This window comes from Castanea sativa, chromosome 10, assembly GCF_040712315.1.
Source record: "Castanea sativa cultivar Marrone di Chiusa Pesio chromosome 10, ASM4071231v1".
NCBI lineage: Eukaryota > Viridiplantae > Streptophyta > Magnoliopsida > Fagales > Fagaceae > Castanea > Castanea sativa.
Window position 1 is genome coordinate 40,051,161 of NC_134022.1, and position 27,203 is coordinate 40,078,363.

Here is a 27,203-nt window from a genome sequence, read left to right on the forward strand (position 1 = left end):
TCTTTATAGTAATATTAACCTGACCCTTTTCATATATAGGAGGGAGGGTACCATTGTATTTGTATCATGTTCAAACACCCGGGGGGGCCCTTTGATTGATTTAAATTAAGCTTGTGTTGTGAGACACACTCTTGGAAGGAGCAGCACGCGGCTACTCATTCATTACTACTACCCTCTTTTAGCATTGTTGTCAACAAAATCTGATGTTCTGGGGCCCCTTTGGATGGTGGGTCATTTTTCCAATAAATGATTATCACATTAGGTTTGTTGAAACAATTAGATAGGGTTGAGGCGGCAGGTGCAACTTCACATGAACTCAATCAATCTTCAAAAAAATTCCTAGAATTTCAAGGGCTGGAAAACATTCTGTCAAGATAAAGTATACAAAAATTTATTAACTAATAATTTATTATTTGTTCTTCATATCATTTGATTTTGGACTAGAAACTGGAAAGTAAAAAAAAAATCTATATATAGGCTATAGGCTATAGCATATCCCATCCACTGATAGATGATGGAGTTAACCTTCAACCTACCCATAGGGACCTCTCATTGATATTTTCCCCCAATAATTTTGTCTGGTATATGTGGGACAATAGAATTGTACATTTCCAGGAGCAGAAGTACTCAAAAATTTATAAACAGTGGTATTATTGGTTTGTTTATGTGAGCAAGAGATGCGTGTTATTTCTATGAGGATATGGATATGCAACACAACTTTTATTGCTAGGTGTTAGTTGAGTGGATATTCTGAAATTTGTAAAAATCAGACCATTATCTATTAAAGGTTAGGTGCTAATCTAAAAAATATCTGTCAAATTAAGCTACAAGTAAAAGAAACAAGGAACCTAACATTCATATATGATAATGCATAATCAGAACGCAGGAAATGAATCTCCACTTAATTATACCCAATTGTAAAAGAAGACATGTCCAGTCCATTTTAAGAAAGTATAAATAGTTTGGGATTGGGAGTATATAATATAGGTTAAAGTTGTTATAGTTAATGGTTAAACCCGGTTGGAGTTGGAGTTGGAGCTGAACTGATTTGGTAGTTACTTTTGACTTTATGAGAGAGGTTGAGAAAACAGGTGCAGTGAGTAAATTATGCCTGACATAACTGAAAACAGTATGTAGAAGAGAGAGGGAGAGGCAGAGGAAGGTTGTTGTAATAAAACTCGAAAAGAGAGATGGGAAGGGATTGATCCATGACATGATATGAATAGCATCAGAATCAGAATCAACAAAACTTGTAATTCTCATACCTTCCCGTGAGCCACATGGCAGACCTTTTTGACTTTCCAAATTCCAATATAGCTCCCAACCAAATTACGAAGGTTCCAGTTAATGTGTGTTCTTAACCATTTATTTTAAGAAAATTATTATAAAAAATTAAAAAAATTGTCAAAATAATTAATTTTTTTTTATATATATAAATTTTTTTAAAATAATTTACTAAGGTATACTATAAGGCACATAAGGCCACGTGTTAGAAATCCCAATTATGAATTACTGTGTGTGGACTGTGGAGAGAGAGTCCTAACTTTTTTTTTTTTTTTTTTTTTTTTTTGTGGCTGAACGAGGCTGAATGAGAGAGTCCTAACTTTATGCCAACGGAATGACACCTTTGGATGTACGGATTTAACATGTTTACGCTATCCTCGTTTCTCTTTTTGGTTTTGGCTTTGGTTGCTTAAAATTTTGATTAGTTTTTATATTCTGCCTCAAAATTGTTTCTTTTCAAAACATCAAAAATACCAAGACCTCTATGGTTTTAGGAAATGCCATTATCCATTATGATATTTTATTTTTTCCATTTTTTCTACATGCATCACTTTTTTTATACTATTTATTTTAATTAAACATTCTGTTCATCTACCATAGTGAGTTTCACTCCACACAAAAAAAAAAAAAAAAAAAAACTACCTTAGTGACTAATTGGCATCTATTAATCATCCCAACGTAGTTTATTAATGAATAAAAACAAATATTGTGTTTAATAGAAGACTTTTTTTTTGGTTGAGATTAAAGGCGAAATTTAAGTACAATTCTTTAAGTACTATAAATTTTAGTTTTTTTAGTTAATTTAAAATATGTAATCTTGAAAACTGTAACTATATAATAACAAAGAAACTGCATTGGTAAAAGAAAAAAAAAAGTAATAAATCACATAATTCTATTGCATGCATAGGTAAATAAATATGTATTTGACGATTTCATCAAAAAAAAAAAGTTGTGTTTAATACATGCTACACCTTTTAAACATTTGTTTCTCAAACTTTTAACATTGGATAATTAAAAAATAAATCAAATATTATTATTATTATTAAAACTATGGTTAATTTTTATATTTATATATAAATTCAATCCATAATTGAATGGAAATCTTTTCTTTTAATCAAATGCTGAGTTGGCAAACAAAACCCACTGTCCTAAGAGAAAAGAAAACCACTGGATTTACCACAGTTTGCTAACATGCGCTGGTGCACACATTAACACCACCAACCCCCGCATAACACGCCGTTGTTGAGTACACGAAAACCCGTGCGCACTGGGAGCGCACGTTATCCTCACTATAACGTATCTTAGCTGTTGAACCATTCTCTACACTTTCAAACTCAACCCCAAAAAAACAAAAACAAAAACAAAACAAAAAAAGAGTTAAGTTAAAAACGAAAGAAAACAAAACAAAACAAGGAAGGAAACATTTGGTTCATGCTTTTTTATTCTACGAAGAAAAGCCTCCCCCCTCTCATCGATTCAGATCAATCACCCTAACTCTCTCTCTCCAAATCCAACAAAACCCACGTCCAATCCTCACAAATCTCACCGACCCATTTCGTATTCTCAAGCTCTGACTCACCAGCTTTGCTTTTCTCCACCGATCAACAACCTTGTTGCTGTCTCTACTCTCTGTGTGTGTGACTCTCCATCTCTATGCATTAATTTCTTCGTCTGGCACGGTATTTGTTTGGTTATTCTTGCTCCTGAGTTGTGTTTAGTGCAGCTGAACTTTGAGAAATGGACGTAAATTCTTTGTGTGTGCGGGTGGTGCTGGCATGCAGTGTGTGAACACGTGGGGGTTGAGACTGAGAGAGAGATAGGTAGAAAGAGACGACCTTTGGGAAATGGCGAATCAAGTGGTGAGAGTGAGGAGGGAGACGATTGTGGCGTGCATGACTTGTCCTTTGTGTAATAAGCTCTTTAGAGATGCCACTACCATTTCTGAATGCCTTCATACGTGTGAGTCTCTCTCTAATCTGTGTTTTTTAATCTTCTTGCTTTTAGATTTTCTCCTTTCTGTAAAATTTGGGAGATTTTTGTTTGTGGTTGGGGCATTTTTAAGTTTTGATTATATGGGTTGTACTTATTTTGTGGTGTGTTGTCTGGGTTTGGCTCGTTTTGCCTGTTATTGATCTGGGTGTTGGGCTTTTTAGGATTCTTCTGATTTTTGGGATCTTTGTTCCTCTATCTGTCTGTTTGGAAATGAAAAGCCTATCAATCCAAACTATTACTTTTGGTAAACATGTTCCTGTTTCATAAATATTTTTGGTGAAGAAAAAGATTTGGATGTTTGACTAATAGTAATAGTCAAACATATATGACTAGTATATGATGGATGGCCTTTTGTTATAGTGTCCAAGTAGCACTGCACTCATGCAATATGTCTTTTAGGATTATATCCTAGAACACAATGTAGTTTTCTGGGCTTTGGGTGTGCTTGCCAACGGGCGAGCCCAGGATACAATAATTTTGGAAGTTTTGGCTATTGGAAGTTTTCAAAGAATAATTTTGTATGTAATTCATCAAGTAATAATTATTGCAGTCAGTAAATTCTGCGATCACATTGCTTGGAAGCCTCTTCTTTTGGTCAAAATAAGGACCGCTGTCAGCATTATGTGTGAAAGGAGATTTTAAGTTTTGACTTATTTTCTTTCAAGGTTGTTGTTTCCCTTTGTTTGAGTGGTCTGAATTCAGAAACTGCTAGTGGAAAGTATGTGTCCGTTGCAAGTAATGCTCAGTACATATAATTATGCTCATAATCTACCATGCGTCCCCATATTTCCAATGCTCTTTTTTCCTAAATTGAAGATTTTATGGAAATATAATTATTTGAATATTTGACATATGTGAATTTGACAGTCCTTATACTTTTATAGAGTTATTGACTTGGTGAAGAGATATTGTCTGATGATTTGTCTTTTGAATGTCATCCAGTTTGCAGGAAGTGCATCTATGATAAGATTTCAGAAGAGGAATTAGAATGCTGTCCAATATGCAATACTGATCTGGGTTGTGTTCCTCTGGAGAAATTAAGGTTGGATCTCCCGGCCTAGAGCTCAGCTACAATCTCTGATTTCTCTATCTTTTGCTCACTGTCTATCTGTAATTTTAACATGATAGTAATTTATTCTATATATAGCATGAATTGGGGTTACATCAAGTTCCTATGATTGGCTGGTTACAAGCATCTACCCTTCCATATATGGTGCTTGAGATACCTGTTGAATGATTACTGACATTGAACATGTACCACCTAGCTATTAGCTGGTATGATCAGCAGAAATGCACTGTGATGGTTGATCACTTAGTTTAACTCCGATTATTTTGTACTGTAGATGCATCCATACGTGACTACCACCCCCCTCCCCCACCCCCAAAAAAAAAAAAAATTTAAAAAACCAAAAAAAAAAAAGCCTGTCATGGTGGATAGTGTCTTCATTCCGTGAAACCTTTGGGAAGTATTGATATCAGGTCCATGCTTATGCACTCGCATCAGATGAAGACTATTGGTGGTTGTATGGTTCTACCAGAGTAAGGAGATATGAATATTTTAAATTTGTTAAAAGTAGTAGGGAATTATTTGGTTCAGGACATTAGAATATTGAAAACATCTCAGCAACATTTCTTTCTATCCCCCAACTTCACACTTTATACAAATGAAATGAACTTTATGAGCCTATATATTAGAGGTTCAGCAAGAATTTGTTGGAGCTGATCCATCCAACTGCTTCATTTTTTGTAGTAATTGCAGCTTGTTGATAAAGGACAAAGCAGTTGATTTAGCCTCAAAGGCCACGATCAATGGGTTTACTGAAAAAGGTTGAAAAATTATAGCAGTAACTTGGGTCTGTGTGCTCATTTGGGTAACTTTGAGATGCAGAGAGAAGATGCCAGTATCAAGGAAACCTTTATTAGGAAGTGGAATGAGGCAATTTGAAATTCTTTCACCACATAAGACTAGTTTTAACACTTCCTGTTATCTCGGTTATATTCATTCTCAAAGGCTTCAACTTATAAAGACCAATTGCACTTAGTTGTAATCACGTTTGCTTAATACAGATTGCCATATATTGCTTTGTCTCTTTCCATCTTTCACCTACAGATCCCATGTATCATTCTGCTGCAACAGCATATGTGCTTGATGAGGAGCATACACATGAATTAGTATTAACCACACATTTTAGTGGGTATTTCTATGGGAATTCATTGGTATATTTAGCCATACTTAATAATCTCTGATCATCAGGCCGGACCACAGTTTGCAAGATGTAAGGGCCAAGATTTTCCCTTTTAAAAGAAGAAAGGTAAATGCACCTGAAGTTGTTCCTTCAGCAACATTGCCTGCTAGAAGAAAGGAGAGATCACTATCATCATTGGTGGTAGACACTCCTAGAGTATCGACACAGGTTACTATGACTGGAAGAAGATCAAGAGCTGTTGCAAGAAAGGCTGCTGCTTTACAGGGCTCCAGGTTTTCCATTGAGAAACTCATTAAAAAGGAGGAAGATTCTGTGCGAGATCATCCTGACAGTTCAAGCTCACCTGAGACTTCAAATAAGTTTCCTCAGAATACTAGGCAGGTAATGATGGCCAATATGCTGTTTCCTTTATGCTTGCCCTGACTTATTTTTTTAGGCTGCCTACATGGTATTGTTACCCACTAGCTAAAAAAGAGTGTCTGCTCCAGTTTACTAATAATTTCCATTCCTGTATATTTCACCGGTATAGAGTTCTTCTCCTGGTGAGCCTAGCCAATCCACCCCCAGTAAAGAAACAGAGAATGGTGCTGAACCATGGGATGCAAAATTGGACCTCTGGAAACCTTTAAACTGTTTGGTGGAAGTTGCAAATAGGACTAAATCTTTCAAGTCTAATTCTCAGGGGTCTGATGCTAAATTAGAAGCTGCACAAACCAACACTGAAGGTCAAGGGCGAAAAACCAAAAGTAAGGAAATGAAATGCAGATCAAAAGTTGAGGTTGAGAAGAATATCACCGATCCTGTCTCTTCAGAATTAGGAAAGCCCAAAATTTTGCGAAGGGTCAGACGAAAAAGGAAACCTGCTTTTGGAGAATCAGAAATTTCACCCCAAGCTGTGCTAGAGGCTGCTGGTGCTAAACATGAAAGAAGATTTGGTCCAGTTTGGTTCTCTCTAGTAGCTTCAGAAGACCAGTGAGAAACAACTTCAGCTTTAAACTTTGAAATAATTAACTCTGTGACAAGTATACTTGAAATTTGTTCTTCCTCTGCTCATATATTAATTTGAAATTGATGCTTTCAGGGAAGGAAATGCACCTTTGCCACAAATTCCTGCATGTTACTTAAGAATAAAGTGAGTTCCTTTCTTCTGTGTGTTTCTAGGCTTTATTCATTATGTTAGCTGAATGAATTTTTTCTTTGTATTTTATTTAAGATCACTGTAAGTTTATTGATTTAAATAATAAACAATAGCACAAGTTTATACAAGCTTATACATCCATATTTTACATATACAAAAACATTTTTATGAAGCATTAAACTATGGAAAAGAGATTTGACACCCATTTGACATTTTATCATTCTCGTGTTGTGGCAATATTCCAAGCATATAGCTGGGAATATAGGTGAACAAAGAGCTTACATGTCCTCCTTGCGTAGTAAAGACCTTTACATGGTATTCATTGCTTGGGAAGCTTATTGGATTAATAAGATTAAATGTGTATATTTTGGATTGATATAACCTGTTTTTAAGGTTTTTGAAAATGACTGTTTGAAAATACTTTACCTAGAAAAAAGTGAAGTTTACAAAATATGTACTTTGAAAAAGTGCAGTCTGAACCGTACTATTGGGGTATCACACCCTTCTACTGGGAACTTCCTCACACACTATTGAGCTACGGCTTTTAGGCCGCTTATGATAGGCATTGGCATATATAGTTTTGAATACTTTGAGAAGTGTCTGTACTGTGGAAATAAGGTTAGTCTATGTGCTCTAGTTGCCATCTTAAGCCTTGAACATGGGGTTGGTGTTTCTTTGAGTTATAACCTCAATCATTGTGCTATGTGCTGCTTCTCAGGCAGCTTAAAATCATTTTATTTCGAGTTGAGAGACTTTCAAATAAGTTATTTGAGTCTCCTGTGTGATTCAGAGGGCCTTACATACTCTGGTAATTCTATGTCTCATATGAAACCTTACTATATCTATCTGTACTATTTGCACTGAGCTGTTAATAACATAGATATTTTCTTCTCACATATGTTAATGTGTGCATCACTGTTCGTACATAGGAATTTCACATTTGGGTCAGCCTTATTGGTGGTTACTACTATGTGCTAAATAATAATAGTTGTTCCATTTTCTATACTGAAAATATGGGATTATAACTGAAATTTTGATCCTTCCATGTGTACTATGTTAATAAATAATAATGAAATCCAACAATGTCACACAAAAAATCCCAACGGGCTTGAAATCACATTTGCTCATTAACCACCCACCCCTCCCCACCCTTCAAAAAAAAAAAAAAAAAGCTATGTTTAAATTGGGTATGTATTAGATTCACAATGTATATGCTTCATATTTGTCATAGTTGGACAGCATCAGTGCAAATTGCTACCCTGTGTTGATATGGTTCAAGTAAAACAAAGTGATGTGCATAACCCACAATTTTGTGAATTGGAGATTTTTTTTTGGTTGCTGTTTTAGCGGAGACAATAATGTGATATACAGAATATATCTCATTTTCATATTTGTTTCTTCTGTCACAGGGATGGAAATATACCTGTTTCATTTATCCAAAAGTACCTGATGAGGAAACTCAATCTCACCAGCGAAGCTGAGGTGAGCGAGTCACACATGATACTTTAAAAAGACAATCTCTAATTAAATAGAAAATTGACTTAAAATTTTTTACTGCTCTGTTTGGTTGTTGTGGGTATAATCCGGCTTGATATTGGATTGCCAAACAGTCCAAAGTTAGACATTTTTGTTGTCTTGACCTTAAATATTTTATGCCTTAAATGCAATTTAAATACCAAAAGCTTTTTTTAATCTCCCACTGGCAAATTGTTTTTGTTGATTTCTTCTTTTTCAACATTAGCTCAAAACTCAAGCACCTTTAAAAGGCAGCAATGTTTTAGGAACTTAGAAGCCAACCATTTTTTTTTTTGAAATGTTTCACGGTTGGGTAGTATTTCCATATTAAAACACTGCCCCTTATCTCTAAAGCAAGTGGACAATTGAATTAGAACGCTGAAAATAGTGATGAGTAAAATAAAGGCACACTGTCTCAGGGTAGCAGAGCCTGGTTGCATATATGCCGTCACATGGGTTATAAATTTTAGCAGTAACTGAAGTCTACATTTTGTGTGGTTCTCTGAATTGCCGATGGATAAACAAATTGAGGGTCATTATCTGATGCTTCTCACACCTAAGGAGGATCCTGAGAGGAATGGTTTCGATACAGTCCAACCTTCATCATTTCACTCTAAAAATTCAAACCTGTTAATTTGCCCATGGGAGCCCAATACTTAACCATTGCACCAGGCAACGCCCCCTTGATGGATGAACCAAATAATTTAGTAAATTTCTTAAAATTCTCAAAGAGAATTATGACCTGTAATGTTCCTTTGGTATTTGTTTGTCAATATTCAGTAAACAAAGAATGGGTTTGCTAACTCTCAGTTGACATTTTTGCAGGTTGAGATCAAATGTATGGGACAACCAGTTGTCCCCACCTTGCAACTATATAACTTAGTTGATTTGTGGCTGCAAACGGCATCAAGATCAGAACGAGTTCCAGCATCTATTGGCTCCTCAGCAAAGGATTTTGTGATGGTGCTTGCCTATGCTCGCAAGGTTCCAGACCCTTGATCATAGTTTTCTTCACCCTTCACTTCTTCAACAGTCAGGATATACTCCTTAGAATCTCCGGGGCAATAGAGTGGCCCTTCTTGATTCGGCATGTATGTTATGAGTATGTGTTCTATAATTGATTCCTTCACAATAATCACTGCCACCATTTTTGCTAGCTACAACGCTCAGGGTAGGAGGAGAGAAATAAGCTGACGGAACAGCTCTTCCTTAATGACAACCATGTTGAAATAATCCAACTGCCCTCTATACTCAGTTTCTGGCTCGAAGTTGTTCAACTTGCTTGTAAGTTGTAACAGGATTTAATTTATTACCGTCCATAGTAAATTACCAGCAACATTCTGAAGTTAGTTGGATGTGTGAGAAACATTAGTTATTTATGTTTGAGCTCTTCGAACCCAAGTAATTAGTAGTTACCTGGAAGGCTGCTAGAGTTGTTCAGGAATGTGATGGTGCTATTATAAAGCCTTCCCTTTGAATCCAGTACTACTCATTAGAATTCATATAGACAGGCTCTCAAAGTACTAACTACTTGAAAAACGTCTCAGGGTGAACACCAATATCACACTCAGAAGAATAGACAAAATGCATGCAATCTTTCCCTTTCTTTGTTGGGTACAAAAGATTATCAGATTATGCGTGAGATGAAGGAGGGTCAAATGTTAATTTGTAGTCTAACTAAAACATAGACGTCACATGGTGATGGTAGTCCTTTATCTCCTTCCACTCCCAAAGAAGAAAAGGGGACCCATCCTTGAGCTTGTTACTTGGACAACTTTCCAGCTTTTTTGGTTGTATTTTTTATTAATTTGTTTCTTTTCTAATAGAAATAGATTCAGCTGACCTCCGATCGTATTAAGACAACTTTCCAGTTTCTCAGCTTTGTTTTTATTAATTTGTTTCTTTTCTGCTTGCATTCAGCACTCTAGTGCGTAACAAACACTCCAGTGTCTCAAAAGTTTCTGTTGGCCAACGCCAAACTATATTAAAAATAGGTCAAAATATTCAGACCACAATTGACAATATAGTATTAGATCACAGGTCATCAGCTCACTGTGGTCAACGATACTAAAAAGATTAGTAAAAAGAAATACTTCAACTTCAAACTACCTCAAACCGGTGGCAATGTTGTCATTAAACAATGAAAAAAACAATTTAAATACAAAGACTAATAATCCTGTCTTTTTCTACAAACTGTTGTTTAATTCATGAACCAGATAGCACCAGCTTGCAGCAAGGTTCTAACCTATAAACATCCAGAACAGAAGAACAAGGCAGTGATGAATCAAACTGGGACTAGAACAAATAGATGTTGGCTAGATTTGCTTCGTATTGTATTAAAATCATTCCACATCAATCAAACAATATCCCACTAATTGAAGGAAGGTCAAAAGTACCAAGTCGTGCAAATCAATCAGTTACCACTTACCAAATGGCCTGAAAAATCAGACATCCAATACACAAAATGTGTATCATAATCATTAAATTAACAAAATAACATTTAAAAGGACCATTATAAGATAAAAAAACACCGATGCATTCATAAGCAGTGCCGGCTCACCCAGTGAGCCAAATAGGCAACCATCTAAGGCCCCAATGAAAAAAAATCCCCTAAATTTTTAGCAATAGAAATATTAAGTAAGCCCTAAATATTCACCAATAAATAAAAAGTAATTTTTTATCAAAGAAAAACCAGTTAAAGAAAAATATTTTCATTGGATGAGTCAATCATTTAATCTCTCACACATAAATGTTAAGAGAACTCATTAATCATACACTAGTAAATAAATTTACACTCAAACTCTATTTAGAAATTAAACTTTTCAATCATAATAATTTTTTAGTATTTGGTTACTTTATTCAATAAATAGTGTTTATTTTAGTTGTATAGTCATTGAGTAATGCAATGGTTTCATTTTAATTTGTAATTTTTTTCTAAAAAAATAGATTTTAAATGGAAAAAAAAACAAAAGTTAAATAAATATTCTATTAATATTCAAAGTATAACAATATAACTCCCTCAAAGTTGTCTTCTTAGGCCTCGGTACCTTGAGCCGGCCCTGTTCAAGAATAAAATTTATTGCCCCTGTTAAAAAATAAAAGTTAAACAATCCTCTAACTAATAAATGAGCCAAATATTGTCCGAAACCTTTTCCAACAGCAACAGCAGAGATTGAAAACCATTGCACTGGCTTTGCTAATGCAACCCCACGAAACCATAACACTATAGTAAGAGCATGTGGAAACCAGCTTGAAGCTTCTAATAATAAGGTCTTCCATTTCAAAAAAGCAGTGTGAAAAAGGCATTGGCTTTGCAGGGTCAAAGCTTCAAAAGACAGCAACAACTCTTGGTTTGGTTTCTTCAATAATTTCCTTTCCTTCCCTCACCTAGCAAACACTTTTTCTTTCCTAAATATGGGTCCAAATAACAAAAAGCAGAGTCTTTGTACATCAATTGAGGGATAGCACAAGTACATTGCACATGCTGGGCCACATTTAACCCCTGAAAACATTTAGGTCATATCGTTTCGTTTCACAAATTGCTTTTGGCAAAGATGGATTTGCACCCCACTACTTGTCCTTAAGTACAACAATTCCTGTTACAACTTTAGGTTCCCAATTATACAAAACAAAATGTTATCTTTCCAAGTGTGGTTTAAAGAGTGAAAATGAACAATTGCTTCATTAAGAAGCAATTAAGCAATAATGCCATTTCACTTCACCACATACCATTACCGCTACAGCATTTACAAACATATTGATGCCTTTTGAAATTCCCAAAAACAATAAGAAATTAAATTTTAAAAAAAAATTATAACAAAAAGAAAACTAGTAAAAGGCAAAAAAGAAATCAAATTGAAGATTAAAAAAAAAAAAAAGAGGAAAAGCAATGCTATGCTATATCTAAGTCTAACCAGATTTGTTGTTGTTGTTGTTGTTGTTGTTGTATTGAATCTACATGCGAGGGAAGCGGGGGCGCGTGGGCGGACTTCCGACGACTGAAAAGAGACCTCCATCGACGGCGTCTTGCTCGTCGTCGAAATACAAATCTTCGGTTCCACGAAAGGTAGCGTGTAGGACAACGATGGCGGCGGCGACGAGGAGTGCAACAAGGACATTGAGCCAGACGGCGGTGAGGACTAGAGCGACGATGGTGATGATGGAGAGCAAGGCCAAAACGATGCGGTCGTCGACAGTGATGTGGAAGATGAGGAGAGGACGGTCGCGGAGGAGGTAGAGGAAATACCAGGCGACGAAGATGGCGAGGAAGACGATCATGGAGATCGGGTGCCAGAGGAGGCTGAGGAAGAGGATGAAGAGCGCGATGAGCGTGTAGTTCACGCGGAAGTGATCGAGGTTGCGCTTGACGCGGGCGGTGGCTTCGCCGCGTGAGCAAGGGCGCGTGAAGGAGGAGAATGGTTGGATGAGCTCGCGCCATGGACGGCGCGTGGCGAAGACGGAGCTCGCGGCGTTGGCGTTGGTGGCGGTTGTGGATGTGGAGGGAAGTGTGTTGTAGTAGCCTGGTGATGACTTGGAAGAAGACATTGCTGAGACCAAAACCCTTTTTCAGAATTCGAAGAGAGATTCCAATCCTCAAATTGAAAACAAGCACAGAGCAACAGAGAGAGAGAGAGAGAGAGAGAGAGAGAGAGATTTGCGGTGGGTTTTTTTTTTTTGGTTATATTTGAGAATTTGTAAAGAGAAATGTGGAAAATGGACGAAGCCGACGTCATGTCGTTTTGTCGTGTTAGGTGGGATTTAAAGTGTGCACGCACGACGTCGTTTCATCTCATATACTATAAAAATCCATGCTTTTAAAAAGGAAGATGTCTGTCAATTTGAAAAAACCCTAAATTTATCCATGAAAAAGCTTTGTGTCGGCATCTATACAATACTAGTTCAAAAAACCAAAAGCACCAAAAGTTTGGTGTCGGAATTTAGAATGAGATGGAATAGTGGTAATTCATAAACAAAATTTGATAATACAACTATGGGGACAAATAGCTCGAATAAGGGTATTGGGTCGTAGGTCACGCCCGAGGATGTCAAAAAGTCCGCGAACAAATAAGTATTAGTAAAGGCAAGTAGGTCATTTGGCTGAGGATGAGAGCTAATCAGGACAAGCAAGTGATGTTGTCCAAGGAGACTGTTAAGGTCTAAAAAAAGTTATAACACCAAGGCCCAAAAATAGCACAGTGAGTTCACTTCATGGAAAATAAAAATAAAAGGGTTGAGCTCATCACAAAAAGAGGATAGTAGGTCCAAGTCTATTAAATTGATTTAAAGTCCGAAACCCATGAAGGGATAGGTCTTACGGCCCATGAAACAAAGGGAAGAAAGGAAAAAACCCAGCCTGCCAAGATCATAAAATCAAAAAGGAGTCTAGTGGTAAGAACTGGGCCGGGATACTCGGAGACTGCCAGGGGCTCAGGATCCTCAGAACGTGCAACACAGATAAGATTAAGATAGCTCAATAAGAGTGCCAAGAAACACAAGGAATGAAGAACATAAACGTCTTTCTTAACCACCCAATGATGCAGAAAGGAACCAGAAGACTTGGAGAGTAATAATTCATGAACAAGGGGCTGGTACCTCGGGAAATCTAGGAAGAAGAACCATGAAGGGAAGTAGCTAGGAAAACTTTCAACTTAACAGGGATGGAATCTGCTCATTTGGGAAAATGACAAAAGGAAAGAACAGCCCAAAAAGCTGAGTTTGAAAAGGTAAGGTTTAGAAGCCTTAAAAGAAGAGAGATTAGAGGTCAACTCTCTAAGGATATCCCAAATTGGAAAGTCAACAAGAAGCTTTTGGGGCAAAAGCACCAAAAGAAGAAAACTATGAGAAACAAGGAAGGGGCCAGCCATCAAAGCTACTAGCACAACATTGACTCTGGTACCTACGGGAGGAAAGGAAAAGAACTAGTGGTACCCCAAAACCCTAGAATGACACTATAAAAGGGGGAAGCAGTCAACAATGAAGGGGCATTCAACAACAGTGAATCAAAATAGAATCATTGAGAAAACTCTAAAAGAAAGTAGTGAAAGAAAGATAAATATTGCCTAGTATCCTAAAACAATCACTATAAAACATACTTAGATTCGAAGAGATTCAAACTTTGCAAGTCTTAGAGGCTTAAGAAGCCATCTAATTTTGTAATTTTTGAGTTTATTTGGACCTTGTAACACATCTTAGTGAGCACGTTGTAATTCACAATTAAGAAAAGACAACGAGATATCTTACATCATTTTAAGGATCCACATCATTTATTTTGTGTGTTTTCTTTATTACATTGTTCCTTTATTATTTCTTACTGTTCAATACATACATGTTCCTTATTTGCTACTATATATGTGTTATAGGATTCTTGCTCTGCGCACTACTTAGTTTGTAATCAGCCCATTTTGCTGTGGTGAGCTAAGTCCAGTCCCTTAACACTATAAATAAAAGACTCAGGGTCCTTGCTTCTATTTTGGGCCTAGACATTTGTCGAAAAGGACTCTCACAGAGACAAACCTCCTCGGGAAACAGAGTGGAAGCCTGAAATCCGATCACCCAACAAGTACTAGGAAGGGGACAACCATACTTGGGAAGGAGGATAAGCTTTGGAAAGAGGTGAGTCAACAAAGAATATAGAAATATCTGGGAATAAAGCTGCTAAAACTGCATTGAATGCTCTGTACCTAACCAACTGGCCGCATTAATGTAGAGATGATGCCTAAACAGTAACTTCTACCCTTACAGCTACCCACCAAAGACTTCAAAAAGGTTCTGATGGGACAAGTATCAAGGAGATTAGTTACTTGATTAACAGGTGAAAGGTTAAGATGAGATGAGGGGAAGGAGTATAAAAGGGAAATGATTCCCTTACAGAAGGGGGACTAGAGAAAAATAAGAGAGAAAAAAAATCTCTGTAACGAAGTACTTGAATATTTGTATAAGTTTGAAAGATATATATAAGAACATACCATCCTCAGACTTGACCGAGGAGTGTTTTTCTTTTCAACTTGTTATTCTTATTCACTCAAATATTAAACTAACTTGTAGTGATTCTTACTTGACTTGTTAAACGTTCAATATTAAACCCACTCTCTAACAAATTTATTACTGTGAGCTTGTTAGACCATTGTCCGAGTCTATTGAGTCATGAACCAATTTACGTCCTTCCAATAGCCATAGAACTTAATTATGCATTAAATTTTCAAAATTCTTAACTTATTTTTATTTATTTCAAACACAAGTTAAACTTTACCTCATTATCAAAATAAAATCACATGTTCAAGTTTGATTTTTTTTTGTTTTTGAATAAGTTTGAATATGTTCACAAGTTACTTGATTAACTTTTTTTATTTCATATATAATAAACACAACTAAAAATTATTTTTTAACCTCTTTAAAAATCCATTCTAATAATTAAAAACAAAATTATAAATGGAAATACACACACATATATATACCATGAAGTGCCATTTGAGTTACAAAACTCTTGACAAATAATTTTTGTTTATAATCTTATTAAAAATTAGATTCACCAACCTTCTATATTAATAAAAAGTGTGCATAAGTTTAATCCAAAAATAGACTATTAATTTATATCATCAATGAATTACAAGGAATAATTTGATATTTTATAAACTAATCTTATGTGGTCAAAACACATGATTAGTAGGTCCCATAATGATTTTAATCAGTAAAACTTACTATTTTGTGAGAGAAGGGAGTATAAAATTATTGTGTAGTTGTATAATTACTCGTTTCTTCTATCATTGAAAAAAACACTTATTAAAAGAATTTATCGTAAAAGAATTTTTTATGCATCCGTGTGTGTGCGCGCTGTTAAAGGAATGGGCGTTATGCTCTTTGCAATTTTAAAACAAAAGCAAATAATATAAGAATTGGAATTCCGTGAGAAAGACAATTCAAATTAAGCCGAATAATTTATATCATCAATGAATTACAAGGAATAATTTGATATTTTATAAACTAATCTTATGTGGTCAAAACACATATATATATATATATATATATATATATATATATATATATATATAATTTGAGTGTAATTTATTTATATTTTGTTAAAGGAATGGGCGTTATGCTCTTTGCAATTTTAAAACAAAAGCAAATAATATAAGAATTGGAATTCCGTGAGAAAGACAATTCAAATTAAGCCGAATGAAACAAAAATAAAAAAAATCAAATCAATTGACAGATTTTTTTTATAGAATTTCTTATAATCTTAAATCTTAATAATTACGTTTTTTTTAAACTAAATCGATAATAGGCTTTATTTAAACAAAATCATACTATACAAATAGAAAAAAAAAAAAGTGACATTCTTCTAACCAAACAATGATCTCCTATTTTTATTTTGTAGTTCTAGCCAAAGCTAGAGCAGCACAGTTACATTACAAAGGTATACTAAAAAAAAATCAAAACTATCTCTAATCAGTGTAATGTCTTCAAGGATCCGAGCAACATTAAGAGCGCAGGGTGTACCAGTATTCAAGAGATCAACGAGTTCAACAAATTACTTTCCACAGTGACTTTATAAAAACAAGTGTTTGACAGAATTGTGAAGCTATCCCCATCACTGGAGTGGCTGAACAGAAGGCATTCGAATTCTTAACTAGTGCAAATGAGGCAGCTACGTTTGAGAAAACCAAACCCCACCTCCCAAACCAATTCTTGGGACTGCAAAACCTTTTGTCAAAACCAATTTCCTCTATTATTTAGCGAAAACCATCATCATTAAGCTGACTTTCCAACCCCCAAAAAAAAAAAATTTATATATATATATATATATATATATATATATTAAAAAATAAATAAAAAGAGAGAATTTTTAGGACCTTCTTTACTCGCTAAACAGCAAAGTTATTGTATTGCGTCTAGGATCCCAAGCCTTGGGCAGTTAAGGCTTTAAAATCTTCATGTTCCAGGGGGTCAAAAGTAGCCCCAACAATAGAATGAGAGACAAATTATCTTTATCAACTCGCTCTACACCCCAGTTTTTGTTTTACGGAAAACAAAAACACGACTTTAAGTTACTGAATTAGCTACTAGCATTTGTACCAAAAAAGGAAGAAAAACACCTTGAGTTTGGTAAACTTTACAATATACACTGACAAAAAACCAAGTCACAGACTTCCTAGTTCTCCTACTGCGAGAGCTTTCCCACTTCATCACAACCCAATGTGAAATTTTAGCAGAACATACCAAAACTCGAACTGTGCACTTTCTACCCTTCACAATATACACATACTTTACCGAATCAAAAGCCCAACAGCTTCCCTGTTTCAAGAACGGAATGAACAAAACAGTCAGCGTTTAAATAGCTTTTAGAATAAACAAAGCTCAGATCTCAGACAGTAACAAACTCAGAAGAATGTTTTGAACCAAAGGTCATACACCATATAATAATAACCTAATGACTAACACTATTCACCATGAAATTCACGTCACATCATACTCATTTACAATTGCTACAACATCATTGCAAGCTTTAAGCGCATAACAGACAACATGATCATCCATTAGAAGAAAAACTTTTGAGTAAAACTCAATTGCAAATTCATTTACAATTGACAAATCTTCTCTTGAAGGGAAGATCTGGATTCCAGTTTTCAAGCCAGTGCAAACTTAACAGAACTATATTTTGTGTAACAGAGGCAGAGCTCAATATGTGGTTGGAGGGTGCACCATGGTCCCCTCAAAATATATATATATATATATATGTATGTATGTGTGTGTGTATGTATGTATTCTTTAATTTGGTCGTAATTTTTTTAAAATAAGTTTATAGACAAACACCCAAATATTCAAATACTTCTTATAAGCCATAAGATGAACCAGGATTGTGGATAGAAGCCAATACCAGAAAGCCTTTCGAAGCTCCTCATTCTTGGGATCCAGCTCTAATGCCTTATTAAACGAATGTGCAGATTTCACAAAATCCTGCAACATTGTAAAATGACACTCATCATCTGATACTGAAAAATCAATTTTGAGCTAAAAACTTGGAATTAACAAAAAAGAAATATTCACATACTTTTAATAACCTGTATGCTACACCTTCCCTGTAGTATGCCTTCGGCCAGTCCGGCCTTAATGCAATACAGGCCTCAGCATCAGATAAAGCACGACTTCCTTCATTCATGCGAGCCCAACACAAACTTCGGTTCGATAACACAGTAGCATCAGAGGGGTCTGCGTTTATTGCCTACAATTTTCCATGAGATCAATTGGAAAATCTTTTTATTTTATTGTTTCCCTTTAAATTAAGTATAGGTCTCTACTCACCTCTGTATACCAACAAATCGCACCAAGATAATCCTTTCTCTTAAAATCATCTTCTCCCTTGGATTTTAAGGTCAAAAAGTTCTCCTTTAATTTTCGGTTCATCTGCAAGAAATCAAGTGAAAGTCAAGAAAAAAAAAGTTGGACATAAAAGTTTAGTATAGGAGTCGAGCAATGCACATGATAATTTTAACTGATTTTGAATGCCTATGGCCAATTAAACTTTACCCTCATAATAGCCTATTCAACCAAATACCTTCATACAGATCATTGTAATAATCACATTACACCCAAAAAAATAAAATCAAATAAGACAACATAAATAACTACAAGGAAGGCATCCAAATGAGTATTCTACACTGTGTTTTTTATCTAATCATACAAGATTTTGTACATCCTATAGCTGTAAGGTCAAAATAATGGAGAGCAACCATAGGTTTAATCTTGGTTGCCTTCACTATGTTTTCATCTAATCCTACAAGATTTCCCTCAAAATCTCATGATCTTAATGGTGGATTACATTTAATTACCTGTTGTGTAGCTTCTTCAGACTGAACATACTTCATTATTCCAACAGTACTCCAATCTGGAATAGCTGGAATACGAGAGGTAACTGAAAAGAGAATCACAACACCTTGATAATAACATTGCAATGCCGCAATTTCTATTGGTGTCAATCCATACTGTATCAAAAGATAGAATCATAAGTATGACTCCAAAAATAAGACGTGTACATCATAAATGACACAGAACAAAAACATAACAATGCAACAACAAAATTGAATTACAGAAAATAAAGACCAACACCTAAACTTGCTTGAGTCAGCACCAAGAAAACCTCTAATGGTCCTCACTTAGAGTTGACTAGAACTAGCGAGGAAGCACAAGACACTTCATTTAGGGTGCCCTACCCATGTTGTACCCATGTCATAACAGTATTGTACCGGCTGTTTTATGTGATAATTTTTCAGAAATTTCCGGTATCACCATTTCTTACCCGTACCCGTGTCCATGCTTGTGCTTCTTAGCACCAAAGGAATGAGAGAATTTCAAGAGAAATTTTATTCATACTCAGAATAATCCTTATCCATAACCGTACGAGTACATTATTGCGCTTATATAGACTATTAAACCTAATTCTAACTAACATAGGAAACTTAAATCTAAACCCTTGACTCTAGAAAATTAAATAACAATACTAATAAACCAAATTAAACTAGCAAGACATACAACAAAAATAAAATTGACATCCAAAATTAAAATATATCTTTTTGCTATTTCCACATCTTTCTTCCTTAGTTGGAAGAAACTTGACCTTGAGTTTGAAAGTGTTGAAGGATCAAAATTTTAAACACATTACACTTACTTCAGTTTAGGAATCACCTTTGGGAGCTAGGTTTATGAGAACTAGGTTGTTCAAGTGACAGCAGCAGCTAGAGTTTGTGTTGGTTAAGTGGTTTGATGGTGGTGGTTTGAATTTGAGTTGACAGCTTTGCTGTAATGGCTTTCTAATGGGTCGAAATACATGAAAATAAGGATAAATAGACTAGGAGTCAACACCTAGCAAAAGAAAACCTCTAGGAGTCAGTAAACCATTGGGACAATTTCAAGAGAAATTTTGTTCATTAGCAAAATAATCCATCTCCATAGGAATAAGTTTGCTATGAGTTTAAACAAGGGGCAAAACAGTAATATCACTGTACTCCTTTATATATAAACAATATTTTGTGTTAGGGTTGACTTATCAAACCCCAAACACTTTCACCTTTAACAACAACATTATTGTGCTTATGTAGACTAATAAACCCTAATTCCAACTTACACAAAAAAACCCTAATACCAACTCACACAGAAAAACCCTAATTCCAACTTACTTAGGAAACCTAATTCTAAATGACTTCAAGAATCCCAATTATTGAAATACAAAAATACTCCACTTAAATTAAATGAAAAACCCTAATTAAATTACTAAGACCTAAAATAAAATAAAATTGATGAATCACCCAGCTCTTGAAGGTAACTCCTCATGCACAAAGTGCTTGGGGGTTCATGGGAAAGGGGTCTGGTGCATATATCTGTGGTTTACTCCTAGGGGTTCAAAGGGCCCTGCCTTGGCAAGGCTCCACGTCATCAAAAAAAAAAAAGGTCAACAACATTAATATAAATATTTCTTACCAAATCAAAATAGATATCTCTTTGCACTTCCCCCATTCAATAAATCTAAGGTTTTAAAATATTTATAACCAAAATCCTACATCATATGGTACTACCTCAAGGAACTCTAAACATGTGCGACAAACTACCAATATGAATCTCCCCTTCCCCCTTCCTTCAGGTCCAAGAACTTGCTTATCAAAAATAAATAATGTGATAAAAACTACATGTGCATCCCTTGTTCTGTCCATGTATTTCACTTCAAGTATGCATCTATTACAGATTTTAGACACAAAAATAAAGTTAAAAATGAAGTACTCACAAAACTGGTAACATTGGGATCAGCTCCAGCATTCAACAAGCATTTAATAATTTCTGTTAACCCTTCGGAAGCTGCACTTTCTAGAGGTGTCACTCCATGCTTTCTTAAGTTTGGATCAGCTCCTGCCTAATGAAATTGCACAAATGCTCTTATACTTAAAATTTCTATGATCAATTACTCATAACTATCAGAATATAAGTGCTAGCATATACAAACAGGTTGTCGCAATATAATTCAACAACAAATAAATCTATCAAATAATGAGACTTCATAATTTAGTCTCAGAGATACCATCATTACAAAAGGGAAACAATCAGCATAGATCCCTTTTTGTAAACAAAAATAACATAACTGTAGTTTATTTTGAAAAACTTTTGTAAATAATATAACGAAGAGCTTTAACAAAGCATAAGGAGCTCTAAAGTCAACTAGTAACCACACTCATTGGCTGGTAAGACCCAGCATTCTTGCATGGAAACATGAAAGCTAAGCATTTGACACAAAAAATAATTATGTTGAGAAGTCAATATGAGCCTTCTCATCTTTCTGAAATATTGATAACATATAATAATTCCAATTTTGGAGAAGACATTGTTATCGATTATTTTGCTGTTTAATTAATCACATTTAGTCCAGAGAAGAGTTGAAGATTTCATGAATCACATAATTTTGAATGAAAACTAGAAGACTGAAAAAACTTTATGACAGTGAGCTAAACAACCTCCTTTGTGCGGTCATTGCTAGAGAAACTCTAAGATTATAATGACATGCATCACACATTCATGTTAACTTCTGTGACAATGAGCAAAACTAGCAACAAAATATACATGCTATGGTATAACAAGTTTTTTTTTTTTTTTTAAATGTACCTGAAGCAAAAGTTCAACACACTCAATTGAATTCGCATGGATAGCCATCACCAAAGGAGGTACATGATCATGGAAAATTACATTTGGCTGCAAAAGAGTAATCAAAAAACAATTAATTCCCAAAGTCATCAGACCAATATGTGAATTTAGTAGGCTTTTTCTCTCCTAATATGAAGTCTTTCACTTGACATAATTTTTATTTTATCAAAAGGCTATACGTATAGTGACTGACTATCAGTGATAACAACAAGCCAATTGTCAAAGCCATAGTAATTAAACTAAAAAAAATGTCAACTAATACATAAAAGTTTATGTTGAAACCTCAAAAAATAAAAATCAAGGTACATTTTGATTACAACAAGCCAATTGTCAAAGCCACAGTACTTAAACCAAAAGGAAGAAAAATGACAGAACTAGTGCATAGAAGCTTATATCAAAACCTTGAAAAAGCATAAGTCAAGGTAAAAGTTAGCGCACACTCAGAAATTTTTTTTTTTTTTTTTGAAGTTATATAGTCCAACCAAATTTAACATGAACATCTCAAACAAGTTATGGATTAATAGCATATGCTACTTATTTAATACATAGGAAATATTATTTCTAATAGTGGTTATCCAATCCTAATTTAATACTGACATCAACTTTGTCATGATATTTTTACTATAACTTCTGAAAATTTGGAAGCTAACAAATATCCTCAAAGATTGTCAAGGTTAGGACAAGAGTTATATGCTAGGTTTTACAGAATATTTTTCCAATCCATCCTTTTTTGGAGTCCCACCATCAACACGCAGGTTATAATTAATAGTTCTTCCAAATTAAAAAACAAACTTGCTCACGTCAGCACGGTTTTCTAACAAAATTCTGACAGAATCTTTCTTGCCGTGAGCTGCCGCATTATGTAATGGTGTGCCATGATTAGAAATCGCGCCCACATTGGCACCTTTTGAAATCAGAAGACGTAAAATTCTCTTAATCCCTGCAACCGTGTAACTATATAAGTGATAATAAAGCATAAATAAACCAAAAGCCATATATAGAAACAAGGAGAATAGTCAGAATACAATCAATGAGATTTCATACTAGGCCGAATGATAAATAGTGACAAGAATTACCCTATGCACCATCTCTCTGATTATAGCTTAATCTGAAAAATAAAGTTCCTCCTTCTCCCTCACATGCTTTTAATACTCTCTACTGACCATCCTGCATCTTTATTAATCCATCTATTCCAGCTATTCCAGCTATTTATCTTCCAATTATTTATTTATTACTTCAAATTTTTTTCCTCACTACCATCAATATTGCAGTCACTTTCCATCACCAGAGGAAACCATTTCATTAAATTTGTAGATACTTGTTATGCAACATAGTACTTGATTTGTTGAAGGTATTATTCTTATTTCATAATTTTAGGCAGCGCCTTGTAATTATTTAACATTGAAGAAGCTCCGCAAAAAGTAATTTATAATGAGGCAGTTAAAATTTTGTAAATTCCCTTAACATGTTAATTATTAATGTAGCATTAGAATTTTTTTTTTCTTTTTTGACAATTCAATATTTACAATAGGGAGGGGGGATTTGAACCCTTGATGTCTTTGTTAGAAACATGAGGTGCCAATTGAGCTACTAGGTTTTTGGCCATTAGAAAGAAATTTCTGCATTAGAGATCCCATCATATGAACAAATCAAAACACTTATATTGACAATTTAAGGAAGCAAAAAAAAATTGCACTTGGCAACCATAATGGCAGAGCCACAACAACTACAATCGCTTATATATATTGACATGGAAGTTCTAGGTCGCCAGGAAAATCAATAATCAAATGCAAATGCACATGCTTTAAATAGAAAGATAATGAAGCATATCCAGTTTCTAGTTAAACTTTTGTCCCAAACCTATAATCCTTCCAGCCATGTTATTTTATGTAAACTATTAGTTTTTGAATTCTTTTTTTTATACTCATGCAAATTAACAAGTGAATATACTAAAGAGTTGTGGATATAATTTTTTTTTTATTGGTAAATTACACACACACTCAGTGGATTGTGAATCCATGATTGCAACCTCCACCCATTCTTACCTGATAAATGTCATTTGAGCTAAAGCTCATTACATATGATCAACATTCAACAAGCATCCAAATTAATTTTTCTATTATAGCCAAGCAAAACAGAAATGTATAAATTCTAATACTCACTAACTAAATGACATCTGGATCCAAAACTGAATAAGGGAAAAATTTTTGAGGGTGAAGGAGACCAGTTTTCCTTTTTGCAAAGAGATATAGCTAACCTGTACATGCAGCATAATGCAGAGAAGTCTCCCCATTTTCATTTGCTGCATTAGGATCCGCACCGTTCTCAAGAAGATAAGCAGCAGTGTGATAATATTGTCCTAGAATTGCATGGTGTAAAGGAGTTTGACCTGTAAAGAGCCCATTGCCATAATGCATCTTTCACTATACCATCCACAGCATATTTAGGTAAGAAAAAAATGCCAAGCTCCTCATTACTTAACAACAGAGCTAAATGAGAGGTCTTGGGAATTTTAGAAATAATTGCAACCAACAATGAACACAGCAATCAGATGCATCACAAGAAAGGTGAACATTGTTAATAATTTAAGGGGTATTTGAGCAATCCAGCTGTGTTTCCCACACACACCATTTATAAGCTTTAAAATTCCTGTACATAAAACAAAAACAACGAACAGCCAATGACATATCATTTAAACTAAAACTGACAAAGCAAAATTACCTTAATTAATTACAGGCCTTGGGGGTAACAAAACACCCCATTTTCATAAGACAAACAAAAATAATCAAAATTTTAAGATCAAAATTTATGAAACTTCAGAAACTATAAACCACATTCAAACAAATTCCTACTATTTCCTGAATATAGCTTACCATGCACCATATAATACATTCTGCCACCAAATGAGTTAATAAGTATCACATTGTAAATATAATACGCCTAAAGCAAGTACATTGTCTAAGATGAAAGTACACACCTGGACAAAACCTACCTTAACACGTTTGAGTCACCATGTAGAAATGTGCTTAGTTCTGCAACTACAACGAGGTCCTTATGAAATGTTGCAAAATTTCACAACTTACTACATAATCCTATAGTCTATGTATCACACAAATCAAACTATTTATATGGAAATTTATTAGTTTTACTCACAAAAACCATCTGTATGCAAGTAATAAACAGACTCCTAGGCATCAAGATACTACAATTCAACCATTAGTGAAAGCACGTAGTAAGAACAAAATCACAGTGTGCAAGTGCAGAATGTTGGGGCAGATAATATGACCTTAAACCAAACCAAAAGGTAGCGGAACCCTAAATACATATAGACCAATCATTTAGGCACTGCCCCAACTTTATGTACCCCTAGGCAGACAAAGCGGCTTTCACCAAATACCAATTGAATTAAAGTAAGGACTACACGAAACCTGTTTTTCACACACTTGTATTCTTTTTTCATCTTAAATCACCTTAATATCAAAGCAATTAAGATCCCATTATGTATATGTGTGTGTGTGTGTGTGTTCTTTTCATCCTGAAAAAACTTTCATAGCTTCAAAAACTCCAATGATCTCTTTGTTTGTATTGCATTCAAATAAATAAGCAGAATAGGGGCAGTGAGAGTAGTAATACCCCGCCCATCTTTCATATTGACATCATGAACTTTGAGTTGCTCCATAAAATACTTGGAGACATGAGTCTTTCCTGTAGCAGCTGCATAATGGAAAAGGGTTCGACCCTCCGAGTCCGGAATACACACTGCCATTTTCAGCAACCCTTTATCCAATCCTGCTTGAACATGCCAAGGAAATAAATGAAGCAAGATTGCAAGAACGTAATAATAAAATAACAAGTCTGTTTTTAAGAAATGAAGGTTGGAAAGCAACACAAAGTAAGACCGTTAAACTGTAAAAGGGAAGTAAGAAGTGTGTTTAGAGTGAGAATTGAAAGAAAAGAAACATGGAAAGATTATTATTATTATTATACTCTTGAGGGGTGCGAGATTTCCAGAGTTAGCGGCATAAACAACAGCACTAATCACAGAACCAAGTTCAGGATGGCCTGGAACTGCAAAACAAACACACCAACATACATAAGATAACTACTACTACTACAACATTGTTTCATAGCACAAGTACACAAATAATAATAATAATAACAAAATGACTAAACTGCAGAGTCCAGATTTATATAAAAGATACAGTAAATAGTAAATATATATCCATTAATTAATTAAAAGAGAGAGAGAGAGAGAGAGAAGAAATCAAACGGTGAGTGAATGTAAACATAACTAAACATGTGACATAAAAACAATAAAATACATAGATTAGAGATTACACATATAATAAATAAAAAAATGAAAAATAAAAAAGAAAAAAGTGGGAGAGAGACCATGGAACGCCATTGTAGGAGGAGGAGAAGAGAGAGATATGCAATCCAAGGGGAAGCAGGGAGAAAGAGTGAGTTTGGTTTATCTATTAAAACGATACGATTTTTGACAGTACAAAATTGAAAGGATAAAATAATGAGCAGCGCGCCAAAGAAGTAAGTAGTGTAGTACAGAAGCTGAAAAGGCGTGTTAGTGTTAGTTTTGGTATTGGCAGTGGTACGGACTTAATGCTCCCATCCCATTCCCACGTCTCTTCATCTTCAATTTCGAATTTGATTTGCCAGTTGCCAGTTGCCAGTTGGCAGCTGCCCTGCCACCTATTCCTATTTTTAGGCCTGCCATCTTCCCTTCCCACTCTCCCATTCATATCTATGCTATTTCATTTTATTTTCCCTGTAATTTGTTTGACTTTTTGTAATTTTCCCCGCTAAGCGTGCGTTTCCTATTCGCGCGTTCAGTTTTTTTTAATGGTAATATTCATATTTTTAAAAATGATTGTGTTACAGTATTTTTAATAATAAATTTATAATTTTTAACAAATAAACAATATTTAAACATACTTCTAAATTTTTCTTTTTTGGTGATTTTCGTTACTTTTACTTACACTAAGTGATATTTGTATACAATTTTGTTAATCTCATTAACCGGTTAGATATAAGTATATAAGAGCATTCTTATCAAACATTTTAAAAAATTTAGTATTTATCCTCTCAAAACTTATATTTATAACATATAACACATCACTTTACAATACAATTGTAAGTGCACAATTGCACCTGGACCCAAGAACAGTTATGGGCTCAGGCCCAATGAGCCTTAAACAATGAAAATTTGTAGAGAGTGGGCTTGAAACCCAGGTTAGAAGTGAGTGAAGATTAAATGACAAACTAAAGATTGCCAGTATTAAGAAACAGCAAAGAGTAATGTAAATAGGCCTCCTCGGACGTAAGCCGAGAGCTGTTCTTATATTATCTCTCTCTCTTTGTCTTTTTTTCTT

The 27,203-nt window shown here is 34.7% G+C and overlaps 3 protein-coding genes across 4 annotated transcripts; 1 reads left to right on the forward strand and 2 right to left on the reverse strand.

Moving 5' to 3' along the window:
- Positions 1-2,641: 2,641 nt before the first annotated feature.
- Positions 2,642-9,639, forward strand: LOC142613275 (E3 ubiquitin protein ligase DRIP2-like). 2 transcript variants are annotated; one of them, XM_075785560.1, is made up of 8 exons: positions 2,643-2,917; positions 3,008-3,243; positions 4,219-4,318; positions 5,531-5,864; positions 6,013-6,455; positions 6,565-6,615; positions 8,031-8,103; positions 8,962-9,639. In XM_075785560.1, the coding sequence occupies exons 2-8, from the start codon at positions 3,129-3,131 to the stop codon at positions 9,133-9,135; spliced, it is 1,290 nt and encodes a 429-aa protein (XP_075641675.1). In that variant the 5' UTR covers positions 2,643-2,917; positions 3,008-3,128; the 3' UTR covers positions 9,136-9,639. The 2 variants fall into 2 exon arrangements, with proteins under 2 accessions (XP_075641676.1, XP_075641675.1); XM_075785561.1 differs by having other exon boundaries at positions 2,642-3,243; positions 6,166-6,455.
- Positions 9,640-11,770: 2,131 nt separating this feature from the next.
- LOC142613276 (PRA1 family protein F2-like) lies at positions 11,771-12,802 on the reverse strand. The gene has a single exon (XM_075785562.1). The coding sequence runs from the start codon at positions 12,679-12,681 to the stop codon at positions 12,091-12,093; it is 591 nt and encodes a 196-aa protein (XP_075641677.1). The 5' UTR covers positions 12,682-12,802; the 3' UTR covers positions 11,771-12,090.
- A 4,166-nt stretch (positions 12,803-16,968) lies between these two features.
- Positions 16,969-26,450, reverse strand: LOC142614135 (uncharacterized). The gene is made up of 12 exons (XM_075786678.1): positions 26,209-26,450; positions 25,804-25,884; positions 25,450-25,605; positions 24,074-24,205; positions 22,617-22,756; positions 21,778-21,864; positions 20,909-21,034; positions 18,963-19,115; positions 18,436-18,537; positions 18,185-18,355; positions 18,011-18,090; positions 16,969-17,427 (listed from the first exon to the last, which is right to left on the reverse strand). The coding sequence occupies exons 1-12, from the start codon at positions 26,219-26,221 to the stop codon at positions 17,400-17,402; spliced, it is 1,269 nt and encodes a 422-aa protein (XP_075642793.1). The 5' UTR covers positions 26,222-26,450; the 3' UTR covers positions 16,969-17,399.
- Between the last annotated feature and the right edge of the window lie 753 nt (positions 26,451-27,203).

Excerpts from the sequence above, each read along its gene's own strand:
- LOC142614135 (XM_075786678.1), bottom strand. Across the intron at positions 22,757-24,073 it reads GCATTATGCTGCATGTACAG|GGATTAAGAGAATTTTACGT; the intron begins GTTAGCTATATC and ends ACACGGTTGCAG. Across the intron at positions 18,356-18,435 it reads CGATTTGTTGGTATACAGAG|GCAATAAACGCAGACCCCTC; the intron begins GTGAGTAGAGAC and ends GGAAAATTGTAG.
- LOC142613275 (XM_075785560.1), top strand. The coding sequence starts at position 3,129 with ATGGCGAATCAAGTGGTGAGAGTGAGGAGGGAGACGATTGTGGCGTGC. Across the intron at positions 5,865-6,012 it reads TTCCTCAGAATACTAGGCAG|AGTTCTTCTCCTGGTGAGCC; the intron begins GTAATGATGGCC and ends TCACCGGTATAG. Across the intron at positions 8,104-8,961 it reads ATCTCACCAGCGAAGCTGAG|GTTGAGATCAAATGTATGGG; the intron begins GTGAGCGAGTCA and ends ACATTTTTGCAG.
- LOC142613276 (XM_075785562.1), bottom strand. The coding sequence starts at position 12,681 with ATGTCTTCTTCCAAGTCATCACCAGGCTACTACAACACACTTCCCTCC.